This window comes from Phodopus roborovskii, unplaced genomic scaffold (assembly GCF_943737965.1).
Source record: "Phodopus roborovskii unplaced genomic scaffold, PHOROB, whole genome shotgun sequence".
Taxonomy (NCBI): Eukaryota; Metazoa; Chordata; class Mammalia; order Rodentia; family Cricetidae; genus Phodopus; species Phodopus roborovskii.
Genome location: NW_026126636.1, coordinates 5,302,289 through 5,316,171, shown reverse-complemented (window position 1 = coordinate 5,316,171; position 13,883 = coordinate 5,302,289). Strand labels below are relative to the sequence as shown.

General features: G+C 43.9%; 1 protein-coding gene across 1 annotated transcript; it reads right to left on the bottom strand.

Moving 5' to 3' along the window:
- Positions 1 to 6,369: 6,369 nt before the first annotated feature.
- Positions 6,370 to 13,147, bottom strand: LOC127238911 (zinc finger protein 568-like). Its single transcript, XM_051207684.1, has 2 exons — positions 12,955 to 13,147; positions 6,370 to 11,786 (listed from the first exon to the last, which is right to left on the bottom strand). The coding sequence occupies exons 1-2, from the start codon at positions 13,145 to 13,147 to the stop codon at positions 10,357 to 10,359; spliced, it is 1,623 nt and encodes a 540-aa protein (XP_051063641.1). The 3' UTR covers positions 6,370 to 10,356.
- Between the last annotated feature and the right edge of the window lie 736 nt (positions 13,148 to 13,883).

The window sequence follows — 13,883 nt, the reverse complement described above, 5'->3', positions numbered from 1 at the left end:
TTAAACACATCCCAGCTCCAGAGGATGGCTACCTCCATGTGAGTTTTACCTGGGAAGGCTCCTGAGCCCCGCTGCCCCCCCCCCCAATTAGAAGGCAATCGGCACCATTTTTGGTTGCATGCCAGAAAGACTTGGTGGCCAGACAGAGCACAGCACGGCCACCAACAGCTTGAAGAGTTGGGATCTTCACTCACTGCAAAAATAAATAACTAAATAACTGAATGAATGAATGAATGAATGAATGAATGAATGAATGAATGAATGGGCCAGTGAGATGGCTCAGGGGATAAAGGCATTTGCTGACAAGCCTGGCCACCTGAGTTCAATCCCTGGGACCCAAAAGGTAGAGGGACAGAGCTGACTCCCACAGATTGTCTCCAGATCTCCATGTGGGGACATCTGCACACAATACACAATAAACAAAAGCAATAAACATCAAGATGAGCCAGAGGGAAGTGTCTTGGTCAGTATTGTCGCTGTGATGAAATGCCATGAGCATGGTAACTCTTTTTTATTATTTTTTATTTTTAAGACAATCTTACTTTACATGCCAATCCCAGTTCCCTCTCCCTCTCATCCTCCCCTCCCCCACCTTCTTTTCACCCCACCCCCATCCACTCCTCAGAGAGGGTGAGGCCTCCCATGAGGAGCCAATGAAGTCTACCACATCACTTGATGCAGGACCAAGGCCCTCCCCCGTCTATCTAGGCCGAGCAAGGTATCTCTCCATACAGGATGCGCTCCAAAAAGCCAGTTGATGTGCTAGGATTGAATAATGGTTCCACGGCTAGTGGCCTCACAAACTGCCCAAGCCCCCCAACTAGGCCACATTCAGAGGGCCTAGTTCAGTCTTATACAGGTTCCTCGGTTGTCAGCTCAGAGTCAGTGAGTTCCCATTAGCTGGCTCAGCTGTTTCTGTGAGTTTCCCCATCATGGTCTTGACCACTTTGCTCATATTACCGATCTTCCCTCTCTACGACTGGGCTTCAGGAGTTCGGTTCAGTGCTTAGCTGTGGATCTCTGCATCTGATTCCATTAGTCACTGGATGAAGGTTCTATGATGACTGTTACAAGCACTTTCCCACCAGCCTGATCCCACAGTCGAGTCAGCCCCAAATAACACACAGAGACTTGTATTAATTATGAAACTGTTGGATGGTTACTAGTGTTTCTTACTGGCTAGCTCTGTCTTATTAACCCGTAGTTACTAATATATTATATGTATGTCTACACGGTCTTATTTTACCACGAATGCCTGACTCATGTGTCCTCTCCTCCTGAGATCACATCACATCTCTCACCTACATTTCCCAGAATCCTCCTTGTCTCCTAGTCCCACCTATCTTGCTTCCCTATTGGCCAACAGTGCTTTATTCATTAACCAATAAGAGAAACATATTTACAGAATGGCATCTCCCATCGGATGACAATTAAGGTAGTCATCAATCTGATTACAGGGGAAGGTAGTTAAGGTACCCTCTCCACTATAGATTAGATTCTTAGATGGGGGTCGTCCTTGTGGATTCCTGAGAATTTCTCTAATGCCAGGTTTCTCAATAACCGCATAATGGTTATTGTTACTCTCCCTTTGTCCTTCCCCCAGCTGGACCTTCCTGAGCCCCCATGTTCTCCTCTCCACTCCCCCTCTCCCCCCCCCCACTTCTCTATCTCCCTCTGCCCTCCCCCCATGCTCCCAATTTACTCAGGAGACCTTGTCTCTTTTCCCTTCTCTGGAAATCCATGTATGTCTCTCTTAGAGTCTTTGTTTCCTGGCTTCTCTGGGGTTGTGGACTATAGGCTGGTTATCTTTTGCTTTATGTCTAATATCTACTTATGAGTGTCTACATACTGGAGCACAGCAGCTCTTATAAAGGAAACATTTGATTACAGTTTCGGAGGTTCAGTCCATTATCATCATGACAGGAAACATGGTGACATGCAGGCAGATGTGGTGCTGGAGAAGGAGCAGAAAGACAGTGAGACACTGAGCCTGGCTTGGGCTTTTGAAAACCTCGAAGCCCATCTCCAGTGACACACTTCCTCCAACACGGCCACGCCTCCTAACCCCTCTCAAGTAGTACAATTCCCTGGTGACCAGGCATTGAAATCTATGATCTTGTAAGGGGCATCCTCATTCAAACCACCACAGGAAACAAAGCTTATTAAGTATTTAGACGGAGGGTCATATAGGAAAGGGACAGTAGCATCACAAGATGTGGGTGTGAGTTTCCTGAGACAGCTCCCTGAGATGCTTTATTTGCATCCCTCAAGGGATATAATTTGCCAGTCTGAAAGAAAAGTGGAAACTTTAGATTGAAAAATAAGTACAATATGTGAGCTAGTTTATTTTTCTTTAATTGAACATATAAAAATAAAAAAAGATTTATATGCATTGCTGTCTGCCTGCATATATGACCGTGTGAGGATGTCAGGTCCCCTGGAATTGGAGTTACAAACAGTTGGGAGCTGCCATTAGGTTGCTGGGAATTGAACCTGGGTCCTTTGGAAGAACAGCCAGTGCTCTTAGCTGCTGAGCCATCTCTCCAGCCCTTGAGAACAATTTCGTAGGTGTATTCGATGTACAGTGGTCACATTCACCCTTAATATCGCCAGTTGTCCCACCCCCACCCCCATATCTGCTGACCTTCTCCCAACTTGTCCCTTTCTACTTTCTCGTCTCCCTTCATATTGGAATCTAGCTTTCTCAGTACAATTTGTTGAAGATACTGTCTTTTCTTTGTTAGAACTCGAGTTACTGTGGTTGCCTGTACTCGTATCTGGGTCCTCGATTCTCTTCTGTTTCTATCACCGTGGCTCTGTAGTATAATTTGTAATCAGGCATCATGATGACGCCAGCAGTGTTCATTACTCAGGGCTGCTTGGCTATCTTTTTTTTTTTTTTTTAAGTCTTTATATAAATTAGTGTGTTTTTTCTGTGCCTATGAATAGTGCTCTTGGAATTTTTATTGGGACTACATTGAATCTGTAGATTGTATTTTAGAATGGCCACCCCCCCCCTTTTAGGCCGTTTTCATAAGACTAAATTCCTCTAACCCACAAGCTTGGGGGATCTTTCCATTTGCTAGTGTCTTCCCCAACCCCCTTTTCCAGCATCTTAAAGCTTTCATTGTGGAAGTCTTTTATTTCCTTGGCTCCATTTATTCCCAGGCATTTCGTTTTATTTTTGTGCTCATTGTGAATTCCTTTCCACATGTTTTTTTGTTACTGGCACATGGGGGGGGCTTTTGTGTGTTAATTTTGGTTTCTCAGCTTTAAGAGTTTTGTGTTGGAGTCTGTAATTGAACGCTTCCTGTCCCAACTAACTAGTCCCAAATAACTGACTCAGAGGCTGAATATTATTACAAATGCCTGGCCGATTGCTCAAGCTTATTACTAGCTAGCACTTACATTTTAAGTTAACCCAAATTCCTTATTTATCCCCTGCCACGTGGCAGTACCTTTATTAACATGGCACATTTATCTCCTGCTCCCTCTGCATCTGCCAGCGACTCTCAATCCCCTGACTCTTCACTTCCTCCTCGTATCGTTCTCTGTGTCAGCTCGTCTTGCCCAATCTCTTCTTGCCCTGCTATAAGCCAATCAGGTTTTTCATTAACAATGAAGAGTCTTTAGTATCTCTGGATGTGTAGACTCCTATCTGCAAAAGGGGATACTTTCTCTCCTCCACCCCCCATCTGAATTCCTTTTATTTCCTTCTCTTAAGTTGCTCTAGCTAGGACTTCAAGCACTACACTGACTATAATGGATGGCGTGACACCCCTGCCTATTTTGAGTTAGTGGAAGTATTTGGTTTTTTTTTCCATTTAGTATAATGCCAGCTATAGGCCCGTCAAACATAGTCCTTTTAAAGATTTGTATGTCTGCTCTTCTGTATATGCACGATATGCATGCAGGTACCCGACTGTGAGCTCTTAACTGCTAAGTCACCATTTAGGAATGTTTTGCTTGCATGTGTATGTTATGTATGTGAATTCCTGGTGACCTAGGAGGTCAGAAAAGAGCACAGGAGTCCCTAGAACTGGAGCTATAGGCAGTTGGGAACTGCCATAAGGATGCTGGGGACCTCTGAAGAGGAAGTGATGTTGGGTTTTATCAGTGGCCTTTTCTGCCATCTATGGAAACGCTTGTTGATTTCTGCCTCCGGGTTGTGTGATAAATTACACTTATTGGCGTGCACGTAACATGTCCATCCTTGCATTGTTGGAATAAAGCCAACTTTTCATGCTCTTTGAAAATATGACCTTGAATTTAGTCTGTATCTGATTTTGCTATCAAGATAAAAGCAGCTTCATAAAAAATAATTTAGAAACTTCGTTCTTTTAAGGAATAATTTGAAGCTGGGTGTTGGTGGCGAACGCCTTTAATCCCAGCACTCAGGAGGCAGAGGCAGGTGGCTCTTTGTCTTTGTTCGAGGCCCAGTCTGGCCTCCCCCTGCCTGGGGGGAGGGAGAGAGAGAGAGAAAGAGAGAGAGAGAGAGAGGGAGGGAGGGAGGGAGGGAGGGAGAAAGGGGAGGAGAGAGGGAGAGAGAGAGACAGAGAGAGAGAGGAGGAAAGAGCATCAATTTGAGTGTTCATTTGGTCTGTGACTTTTTTTTTGATGGAGATTTAAAAATTTGTGTTTGTGCCCTCCTCCTTCCATGTCCATAGTTAGAGTTGGTGTTTGGCTGGTGAACAAGAACTCTATGTACTTTAACTTTTATTTTTTATCTTATGGGTATGGCTGTTTTGCCTACCCATGTATGTATACAAGATTTGCTTTTTGTTTTGAGACAAGTTTTCTCTGTGTAGCCTTGGCTGTCCTGGAACTCTGTAGACCAGGCTGGACTCAAAGATGCACCAGCCTCTGCCTCCCAAGAGCTGGGATTAAAGGCGTGCACCACCATCTCGCTTGCCTACATATATGTATGTGTACCACTTGTGTGCTTGGTGTCCACAAAGGCCAGAACAGGATATTGGCTTCCAGGAACTGGACAGATTTTGAGCCACCATGGGGGTTCTTGGAATTGAACCCAAGTCCTCTGCAAGAGCAGCCTGTGCTCTTAACCATCAATGCCTTCTGCCTTCTCTCCAGCCCCTTTTTTCTCTTCAAAAATTATTGACCTTTATTGAGTGACCTGTCAGTCTACCCTGTCTTCCAGCCCTGTTACTGCTTCCCATGTGACCCACTCTATTGCTAACGGTTTCCACTGGATCTTTAATTTGGCTTACTGAGTTTGTCATTTCCAGAATAATTTGTTTTCATTCATTCTTTCTTGCTTGCTTTTTTTTTTTTTTTTTTTTCTTTTTTTTAGTTATCTCCTTATTGAATTCTATCTTGGAATGATTTCCTTCTTTTTTTCTCCTGAAGTACATTCATGTCTTCTTTGAGTTGTTTAAAAGAGCAATTATAACTATGTTCAGTCTTTTTTCTGGAAGTTTTTCCAAATAATTTTCATTGGGAGCCATTGGTATGGGTTTAGGAATTTTTTGTGAAGACATGTATATTACCTTGTTTTGTGTTTCTACAATGGGACTTGCACAGTTGGTATTAATGTTTTGCTTCTCACATTTTTTTCCTAGAAATTCTTTTTCCAGGAGTGTACGGTATTCATTCAGAAGATTTAATCAAGGGGCTGAGGTGCTGTTTCCCTTTGTGAGGCTGGTGTTTAGGGCCCTAGACTCCAGCCCTAGTCTCCTCTGGGGTCAGACACCTTCCTTAGTCAGCTTTGGTCTCCTGCCTGGTCTGTGGTTTGTGCTGGGGCCAAGGAAGTACCCGGGGCCCATGCACCTTACTCTGGGCCTCCCCAGTTCCTCTCTGGATCTGCAACTTCCACTGCAATTTTTGGAACTCGCTGTAGGTCTAACATTGGATCATAAACTGTCACCTTTTTACTGGGATTCCACTGCTTTGGCAGATGCAACCTAGATTCTCCAGGTGGCACACACCCGGACAGCAGACATGCTCCTCTCAAGGTGGTCAGTGTGCAGCCTCTCATCCTTCATCCATGGAACAGCAGAAGTGTGCCACTTCCCACAGAACACCAGGCCCACAGTAATTAATCTCTTATACTTTCTTCCTAAGTTGTGCAGATTGTAAGCATGGCTCGCTGGTTTAGTTGAATGTTCTTTAAGTGAAAAATTGTTATTAAATCTCCCAGTGCTTAAAACAAAGATTTTATCTGCTTCAATTGCCATCTCAGTGATTATAATACATAAAAATGGAAGAGAGCAGGTACAACAAGAATTAGGTGTGTCCTTGTCAATCCTGCATATTGTTACTCAGAAGTCTAAAGGCTGGGCATCACCCATGTGTGCATTTGACTTTGATCCTACAGACCCAGTGTACCGAAGAAAAAGTGAGACTTCAGCATATTTTTCTGAAATGATGTTTATTTCATATAATTTCAACCAAAACCAAACAAACAAAAACCCATGTTTCAAAAATACTGGGCTGTCATTACACACATGCTACTGATCCTCTGTATTTTTAGGAAGGAAGATTTAAGGCCATAAAATACAGAAAACTACTTGGGATGAAAGATAACTCAGAAACAAAACCAGTAAAGCAGCATACAGACAAAAGCTACTTAAAATAAGGGTGAGAAAACTACATTTATAAGCACAATACGCCAGCTGCTTTGCTTCTGTGAAAGTTTTATTGACACGGTGGTATCCAGTTCTGTTTGGCCAGGAACATAGCTGACATCGTTTTCTTTCGGGGCTGTGTTGTACATCACAAGACACAGAGAATGATCTCTTTTGGCCTCTGCCCACTAGACACAAGCAGCAATCATCTTTAAAGTGACAAACAAGAATGCCTGTGGACATTGGCAAACGTCTGAGATGTGGTAGAAGTGGCCGAGAGCCACTGGTTCCATTAGGATGCACTTCCATGCTGCAAAGGCTGCATGAAAACAGGCCCCCGAAGCCTGAAATACTGCCTGGCCCTTCAGAAAACAACATGTGGTAACATCTTAATATAAACAAGGGCAAATGACATACGCTAGACTAAGACAATAAATTGCTAATGTGGTAATAGGATTGTCTAGCTGTTTGTACAAATGTCTCAAAAAAAAAAAAAAAAAACACAACTCCAATTTTACAAAGGGAGATGGATAACAATGTGCAATTCACAGAAACAAAGCTCAAACATCCCAAAGGCCCGGGAGATGCTCAGCCTTGCTGGCAGTTAAGGTAGTGCAAATGGAAGGCATGTTTTCAGTCCTGGTTGACAAAGTTGGGAAGCACACAAACTTTGGTTGAGATGATTGCAAGCTTTACACAAAAGCAATAAGGCACCAAGTACATTTCAAATCTATTGTTAAGGCGAGGATTCAACGGCAGGAATTCACCTGCTTTACAGAAGCGGGAACACTAACATGTGGGGACACCGTGTCCTGACCTCATCGTTGATGCTAAAACTAACCTGAACACTGACTGGTGAAGACTGGGCTGAGCACACACGGCTCATATGAATCACGTGCAGTGAGTTAGCTCTGTAAGTACTGATGTCTACAGTGGATTAGCACGCGAGAAGAAGCTGCGCTCCTGTGTGTATGCACAATCCCATCTGATACACTCTCCCTACCATGACCTGTTACCAAGACGAGTCTGAGCAAGGGTGCGCAGTACCCACGGGCCACTGGCACCTAGGACCGTGCAGTCAGCATCTTCTCTAACAAAATCACTGTAGTGTATTCTAGCTTTCAGGTCCATCATGACACATACATTTGGGAGAGGACATTCAAGTCTTGAGCAGAACATTAAAGAGCTATCTTCCAACACTGAATTCAGTACTACTATCACCGTTTTAAAAACTGCTTTAATTAATTCCTATAAAAATGTGCAAGCTCTCTTTTTAGAATAAATTTTAGATTTATTAAATTAATATACCAGTGCAGATTAAAATTCAGTAATCAATTCCCCCTTTTAAAAAATTCTCGATGGGCTGAGAGATGGCTCAGTCAGTAAAGAGCTCGCTGGGCATGAGAACCCGAGTTCCAAATCTCCCAAAGCCCACATGAAAAAGCTGGGCGATGTGGCACCTGCTTTTAATTCCAACGCTAAGGATACTGGACCAAACGGGTCCCCGGGCTTCACTGCTCAGCCAGCTGAGCCCAACTGGTGAGCCCCAGCTCCTCATGAGGTCCTGCACCAAAAACCCAAAGTGGGTGGCTCCTGAGGCAGGACATCTTAGGCCGACCTCTGGCCTCCACACACGTGTGCACACGACACACCCACTTGCTACCTGAATTCTGTTATAAACTGTCAGCAGTAGTCTGTCTGCTGATTAGCATAATGCTACAATGAGAGGCAGATGAACTGCACCAGACAGAGACTATTCTCAAGTGGAAGTCTGTGTGTGGACAGGGAGGCCACTTCCCCTCACAGCAGGCACCAGCTGCTTTATTACTCACAAGTTTACTTATTAGCATGTCTACAAACACATCTGCACAAAGCACCATGTTCCTCTTTTACTGGCTTCTGATCAGACTTGCTAGTCTATTAAGTACAATAAGTTTGTAAACAGCTGACTAGATTTGGTAAAAATGCTTGCTCCCTTCACAGCGGTGAGTGCCTGTGTCCTGAAGAGGTAGAAGATTTTTTTTTTTTTTTTTAGCTGTCAGATGACTCAGTTTTAGAGGAATTAGTGCAGTTCCTTAAGCAGGTTCTTCATTCAGGAAACTTCATTCAGGAAAACAATACTTGTCCAGGATTTAAGATATATTGTAAAAAGTAGGATATAAAAATACACTATCAAATGCTATAAGTAAACATCCTATATCTTACTAAATCAAAAGTGAATACATATTTCAATAATATGGCTAAGAAAATACTTTGGAAAATAATGCTTCTCTATGTCATATACTACAAAAGCAGAATATATAATGAGCACCATATCTTATTGAAACTGAATATATATGTAAAAATATCTTAAATGGTAATTTTCCAAGAGTTAGGTATACTGTAAAGAGCTGAGTATTAATTTTCAATATATGCATTTCTTATTCTGCAAGTTCAGAGAAAGGGTGATTCATGGTTGTGTGAAGCCACAATGTCAATGACAATGTATTCCTGTGACAGCCTCAGCCTCACACCCTTTTGATTACAATACAAATCAGGCGCCACCTGTCGGTAGAGATGCGCTCCCTGCAGCTGAGACCATTCCCATGTCTTGTTACTTAAGCCCACTGTGGACTCCTGCTCAGATCCTCTATTACACAGGAGACCAAGCGCACCACTGAGAGGACCAGACTGTAAGTGCTTGGCAACACTGCAGAGGGGAATGGTAACGCCTGCAGACAGGCAAAACCCACAGCCTCTGCTTGTCCATCCAGCCTACTTAATTTCAATTTCACCTTCATCGCATACACAACACTTCTGGCATCAAAATCTCCCCACCTCCCAGCAACTGGGCTGCACTGCAACTGTGAGCCTTCTGACTGGCAGAAGGGCAAAGTACAAATGAAAGCTTCCAGTTTGTCTTCAAAAGGGTTCTGAAGCAGTCAATGCAAAATGTCCCTCCAACCACTGGATGTGTAAGGCTTTCCTTTATAAGGCTGTTATATAAAAGTTCACACTTTTGAAAATAACAAAGAAAGCAGCTATCTTTGGCATACTTTTTTTTTTCTTCGAGACATTCTTCAAGCTAGCCTCAAACTTGTGTTCCTCTTGCCTTTGGCTCCCAGGTGCTTGTATTACAGGCATGCACCACCATGCCTTGCTGCATTTGGCTATTCCACAAACTAAACACATCCTCACAGTACAACTAGACACATGATGTTACCATTGCTAATTTATAAAAGAATTTAAAAGTTAGTAAGTAATTTACCCTGTGCAAACTCTTAATAAGGGGGAGTAAAAAATAAACATGGTTAAGTCTTTCCCACACTTCCTTTATAGAATAAACTCAAAAATATTTCATAAAATACGAAGAATGTGCTGTACTTTTAATAGAAAATGTGGCCTTAAGTATGAAAGATTCCATTTGTATGATTATGAATTCTTTCCTGAGGCTAACAACTAATTTCTCTGATGTTACCGCCTCCTCAGTTTGTCCCTGGTGTGAATTCCCTGAGGCATTATTTGGCTCTGGACCACTGAAAGGACAATCCTACTTTTATTACATTCATGTGACTTCCCAGTTTTTCATAAACTAAAGCCTCACGGTAAACTCTGGAACAAGTAAGTCACCACCATTTCTGTAACTGTAAAGTTTCTTACTGGTGACCAGTATCCAATCATTTGTGGCCCTAACTGGTCTGAGTATGGATGCCAGTGCTAATGAGAAACCCTATGATGTGTTAGCCATCACAGGGACTTCTAACTGTATGGACTTTCTGATGGCGGTGTTCCCTCATTCACTCCTCCGTCCTGCATGAATTCTCTGATGCTGGGTAAGGTGGGAGCCACGAATGAAGGCCTTCCCACACTGCTTACATTTGTAAGGCTTCTCGCCAGTATGGATTTTCTGGTGTCGACTAAGCTCAGAACCACGGCCAAAGGTCTTCCCACACTCCTTACACTCATAGGGTTTTTCACCGCTGTGGCTTCTTTCATGATGCGTTAGCTCTGACCTTCGAATGAAAGCCTTCCCACACTCCTTACATTTGTGGGGTCTCTCGCCGGTGTGAACTTTTTGATGTCTAAGGAGTTCTGTGGTACAAGTAAAGGACTTTCCACACTCCTTACATTTATAGGGCTTATCCCCAGTATGGGCTCTCTGATGTCGGACAAGTTCTGTGCCACGACGAAAGCCTTTGCCACATTCCTTACATTTATAGGGCTTCTCGCCAGTATGAACACTCTGATGTCGAAGAAGGTGTGAGTCAGAGATAAAGCCTTTCCCACACTCTTTACACTTGTGGGGCTTCTCCCCAGTGTGAACCATCTGATGGAGAGTGAGTTGAGAGGCACAGCTATACACTTTGTCACAGTCCTTACACTCATAGCGCCTAGCCCCAGCATGAGTGAGCTGATGAAGACTGAGCTGTGTGTCATAACGAAAGGCCTTCCCGCATTCCTTACACATGTGAGGCTTCTCACCAGTGTGGATTCGCTGGTGACGAAGAAGATGTGACGGGCGGGTGAAGGCTTTCCCACACTCCTTACACTCAAAGCACTTCTCATCAGTGTGCACTCTCTGGTGAAGACTAAGCTGTGCAATAGAGGGGAAGGCCTTCCCACACTCCTTACACTTGTAGGGCTTCTCACCTATATGCAGCTTTTGATGGTGACTGAGCTGTGAGGTAGAATGGAAGCCTTTCCCACATTCCTTACACTTATGAGGTTTCTCACTACTGTGAGTGCTCTGAGGTTTCAAAGCATCAGAACCACAAGTAACACTTTTCTTATTTTCATTGCCCTTTCTGCTCTCGTGAAGTCTTTGATGCATAGTTAAGTCTGACCTGCAGTTAAAGACCTTCCTACATTGTGCACACTGGATACTTTTCCCCTTGTTGTGAGTTTGCTCATGCTCAGTGAGACACCATCGGCACATGAACGTTTTCTTACATTTCTTGCATTCACAGGGTTTCCCTCCAGCGTGAGCTTCTTTGTGGACTGTGCACTGGATGGGACTGGGCCTCTCAACGGGGGTCACTCCAGCTTGTCGCAAATGTCCCTCCTGATGGTCCTGCTGCCTCTCCAAGCGGCCTGTGGTTTCTCTGTTACCTTTGGCCCTGCTGTCCTCAATGTTGGGGTGCGTATGTTTTTTTGCCACCTTTTGTTGCAGTGATTTAGTTTTGTGACCGTACTTTGGGAGTACAGATTTGGGGGACACCCAATCTGTAAGAAAAGAAGAGAGTGGAGGGTCATGCTCACACTTCAGAAGGGAGAATTGCTGGAAGTGACAGCTAAAGGAAATGAAAATTTAAACAACTGGCAACACAACATTGGAATCTGGAAGGGGTTATGAGATGAGAGACAATGACGAGAGTTAGAAAAGTAAGGGGAAGGCCGTGTTCTTTCAACTCTGGTGGGCAACTTATTCAAAACACCATCCAGGAGCTGTCTAAGAAAAGTATAAGAGAATATAAACAAGGCAGCACCAACAACAGCTCTCAGCTCTAGTCTCAGACCATGTACAGATGTCGTTTTCTTTCCAGTATCTCAACCATCTTCTTCAGAGCCGTTACTGGCTAAAGAGTTCCACCATGCTGTATAGCCTACTAGATCTGCTGCCACAGCCCAAGTTCCACTCCACACAGTTAGTAACAATGTTGCTGTTAAAAATAGTGAGGACAGCCAAGCAGCAGTGACACACACTTTTAATCCCAGCACTAGTGAGGCAGAGGCAGGAGGATTTCTATAAGACTCTAGCGTGGTATAAAAAGCAAGTTTCAGGACAGCCAGGACTGTTACACAGTGAAACCCTGTCTCGAAAAACCAGGAGGGAAAATAAATAAATAAATAAACAAACAAACAAACAAATAAATAAATAAAATAGTGAGATCATAGCACCTTCTGTCAGCACCTCCTCCTCATTCAGAATAACAGCCCTCCCAAGGGCTGGAGAGGTAGCTCAGGTTACAAGCACTTGCTGATCTTGCAGGGGGCCCAGGGTTGATTCCTAGAACCTGTCCCAGGCAACTCACCACCACCTCTAACGTCAGCTACAGAAGATTTGATGCTTCTTTTGGCCTCAACACCTATATTCTCATGCGTGCACACACACACACACACACAGTCTCAAAATTCAAAATGAATCTACTGCTGGAGACATGGCTCAACAGTTAAGAATATTCACTGTTCTTGTAGGTGACCTGGGTTCAATTCACGGGCCCTATAAGGTAACTCACAACCATCCACAATTCCAGAGCCAGGCACCAGGAATATAAGTAGTGAAATACATACGTGCAGGCAAAGACACTCAAACACATAAACAGATCTCCAAAGTGTCTTAATGGAGCTGGAGAGAGGATGGCCCAGCAGTTAGGATACTTGCTGCTCTTACACAGGTCCTCAGTTTGGTTCTCAGCTCTGTAAGTTAGGCTGAGCATCTGATCATCCCGAATCCTCCATAGCTTCTTGCTGACATTCACTAAACTCACGTCCTCCATGCACCGCTGTTCCCGCCGCCGTGCCGCCCCCTCCCTCCTGGACCTTAGGTCCTCTTGCTGCACCCATGTCCTTCCTCGGACAACCATCCCAACATCACCTCTAACTTAAAACACAGTATTTCAATGTCTTATTGGCACTTAAGTGTTGCAGGATATTTGTTTACTCAGCATGAAGATGTGTCTATGTTGTGCCTCACCTGCCTAAGGCACCTGATTGGTTTAATAAAAAGCCAAATGGTCAAAGCTAGGCAGAAGAGGTTGGGCAGGACTTCCAGGCAGAGAGAGGAACTCAGGAGCATGAATCTAGGTGCAGAGATGCCAGGGAGACATGGAGGAAGTCAGACATACAGGATGGAGGAGAGGTAGAGAGCCATGTGGCAGAATGTAGATTAACAGAAACAGGTTAATTTAAGTTATTAGAGCTCGTTGGGAATAAGCCTAAGTTAAAGGCCAAGCTTGCATAATTAATAATAAATCTCTATGTCATTATTTGGGGGCTGGAGGTCTTCTAAGGAAGTCTAATGAGAAATGTTACTATACTTAAAATAATGTATGTACCTCACTAGAACATGTGATAAATCTGACCAGATGGGGCCTTCACTTGTTCATTGTTAAACCTGTGATATGAAATCACTGCCTGGGGTTGGAGAGAGGGCTCATTGGTTAGGACCGTGTGCTACTCTAGCAGAGGAGCCAAGTTCCGATCTCCAGCACATGAGTCTGGCAGCTCACAATCATCTGTAACTTCAGTTCCAGGGGATGTGAAACCAGGGATTGGGGGCAGGAAACAGAAGTCCCACCCTAGACCATTTCTGAAAACAGT

What these genes read in the sequence shown, in the direction of transcription:
- LOC127238911 (XM_051207684.1), bottom strand. Translation starts at nt 13,147, where the DNA reads ATGGTTGTCCGAGGAAGGACATGGGTGCAGCAAGAGGACCTAAGGTCC. An exon ending in GAACCAAACTGAGGACCTGT is followed by an intron (nt 11,787 to 12,954) that starts GTAAGAGCAGCA and finishes CTTTTCTTACAG; the next exon opens with ATTGGGTGTCCCCCAAATCT.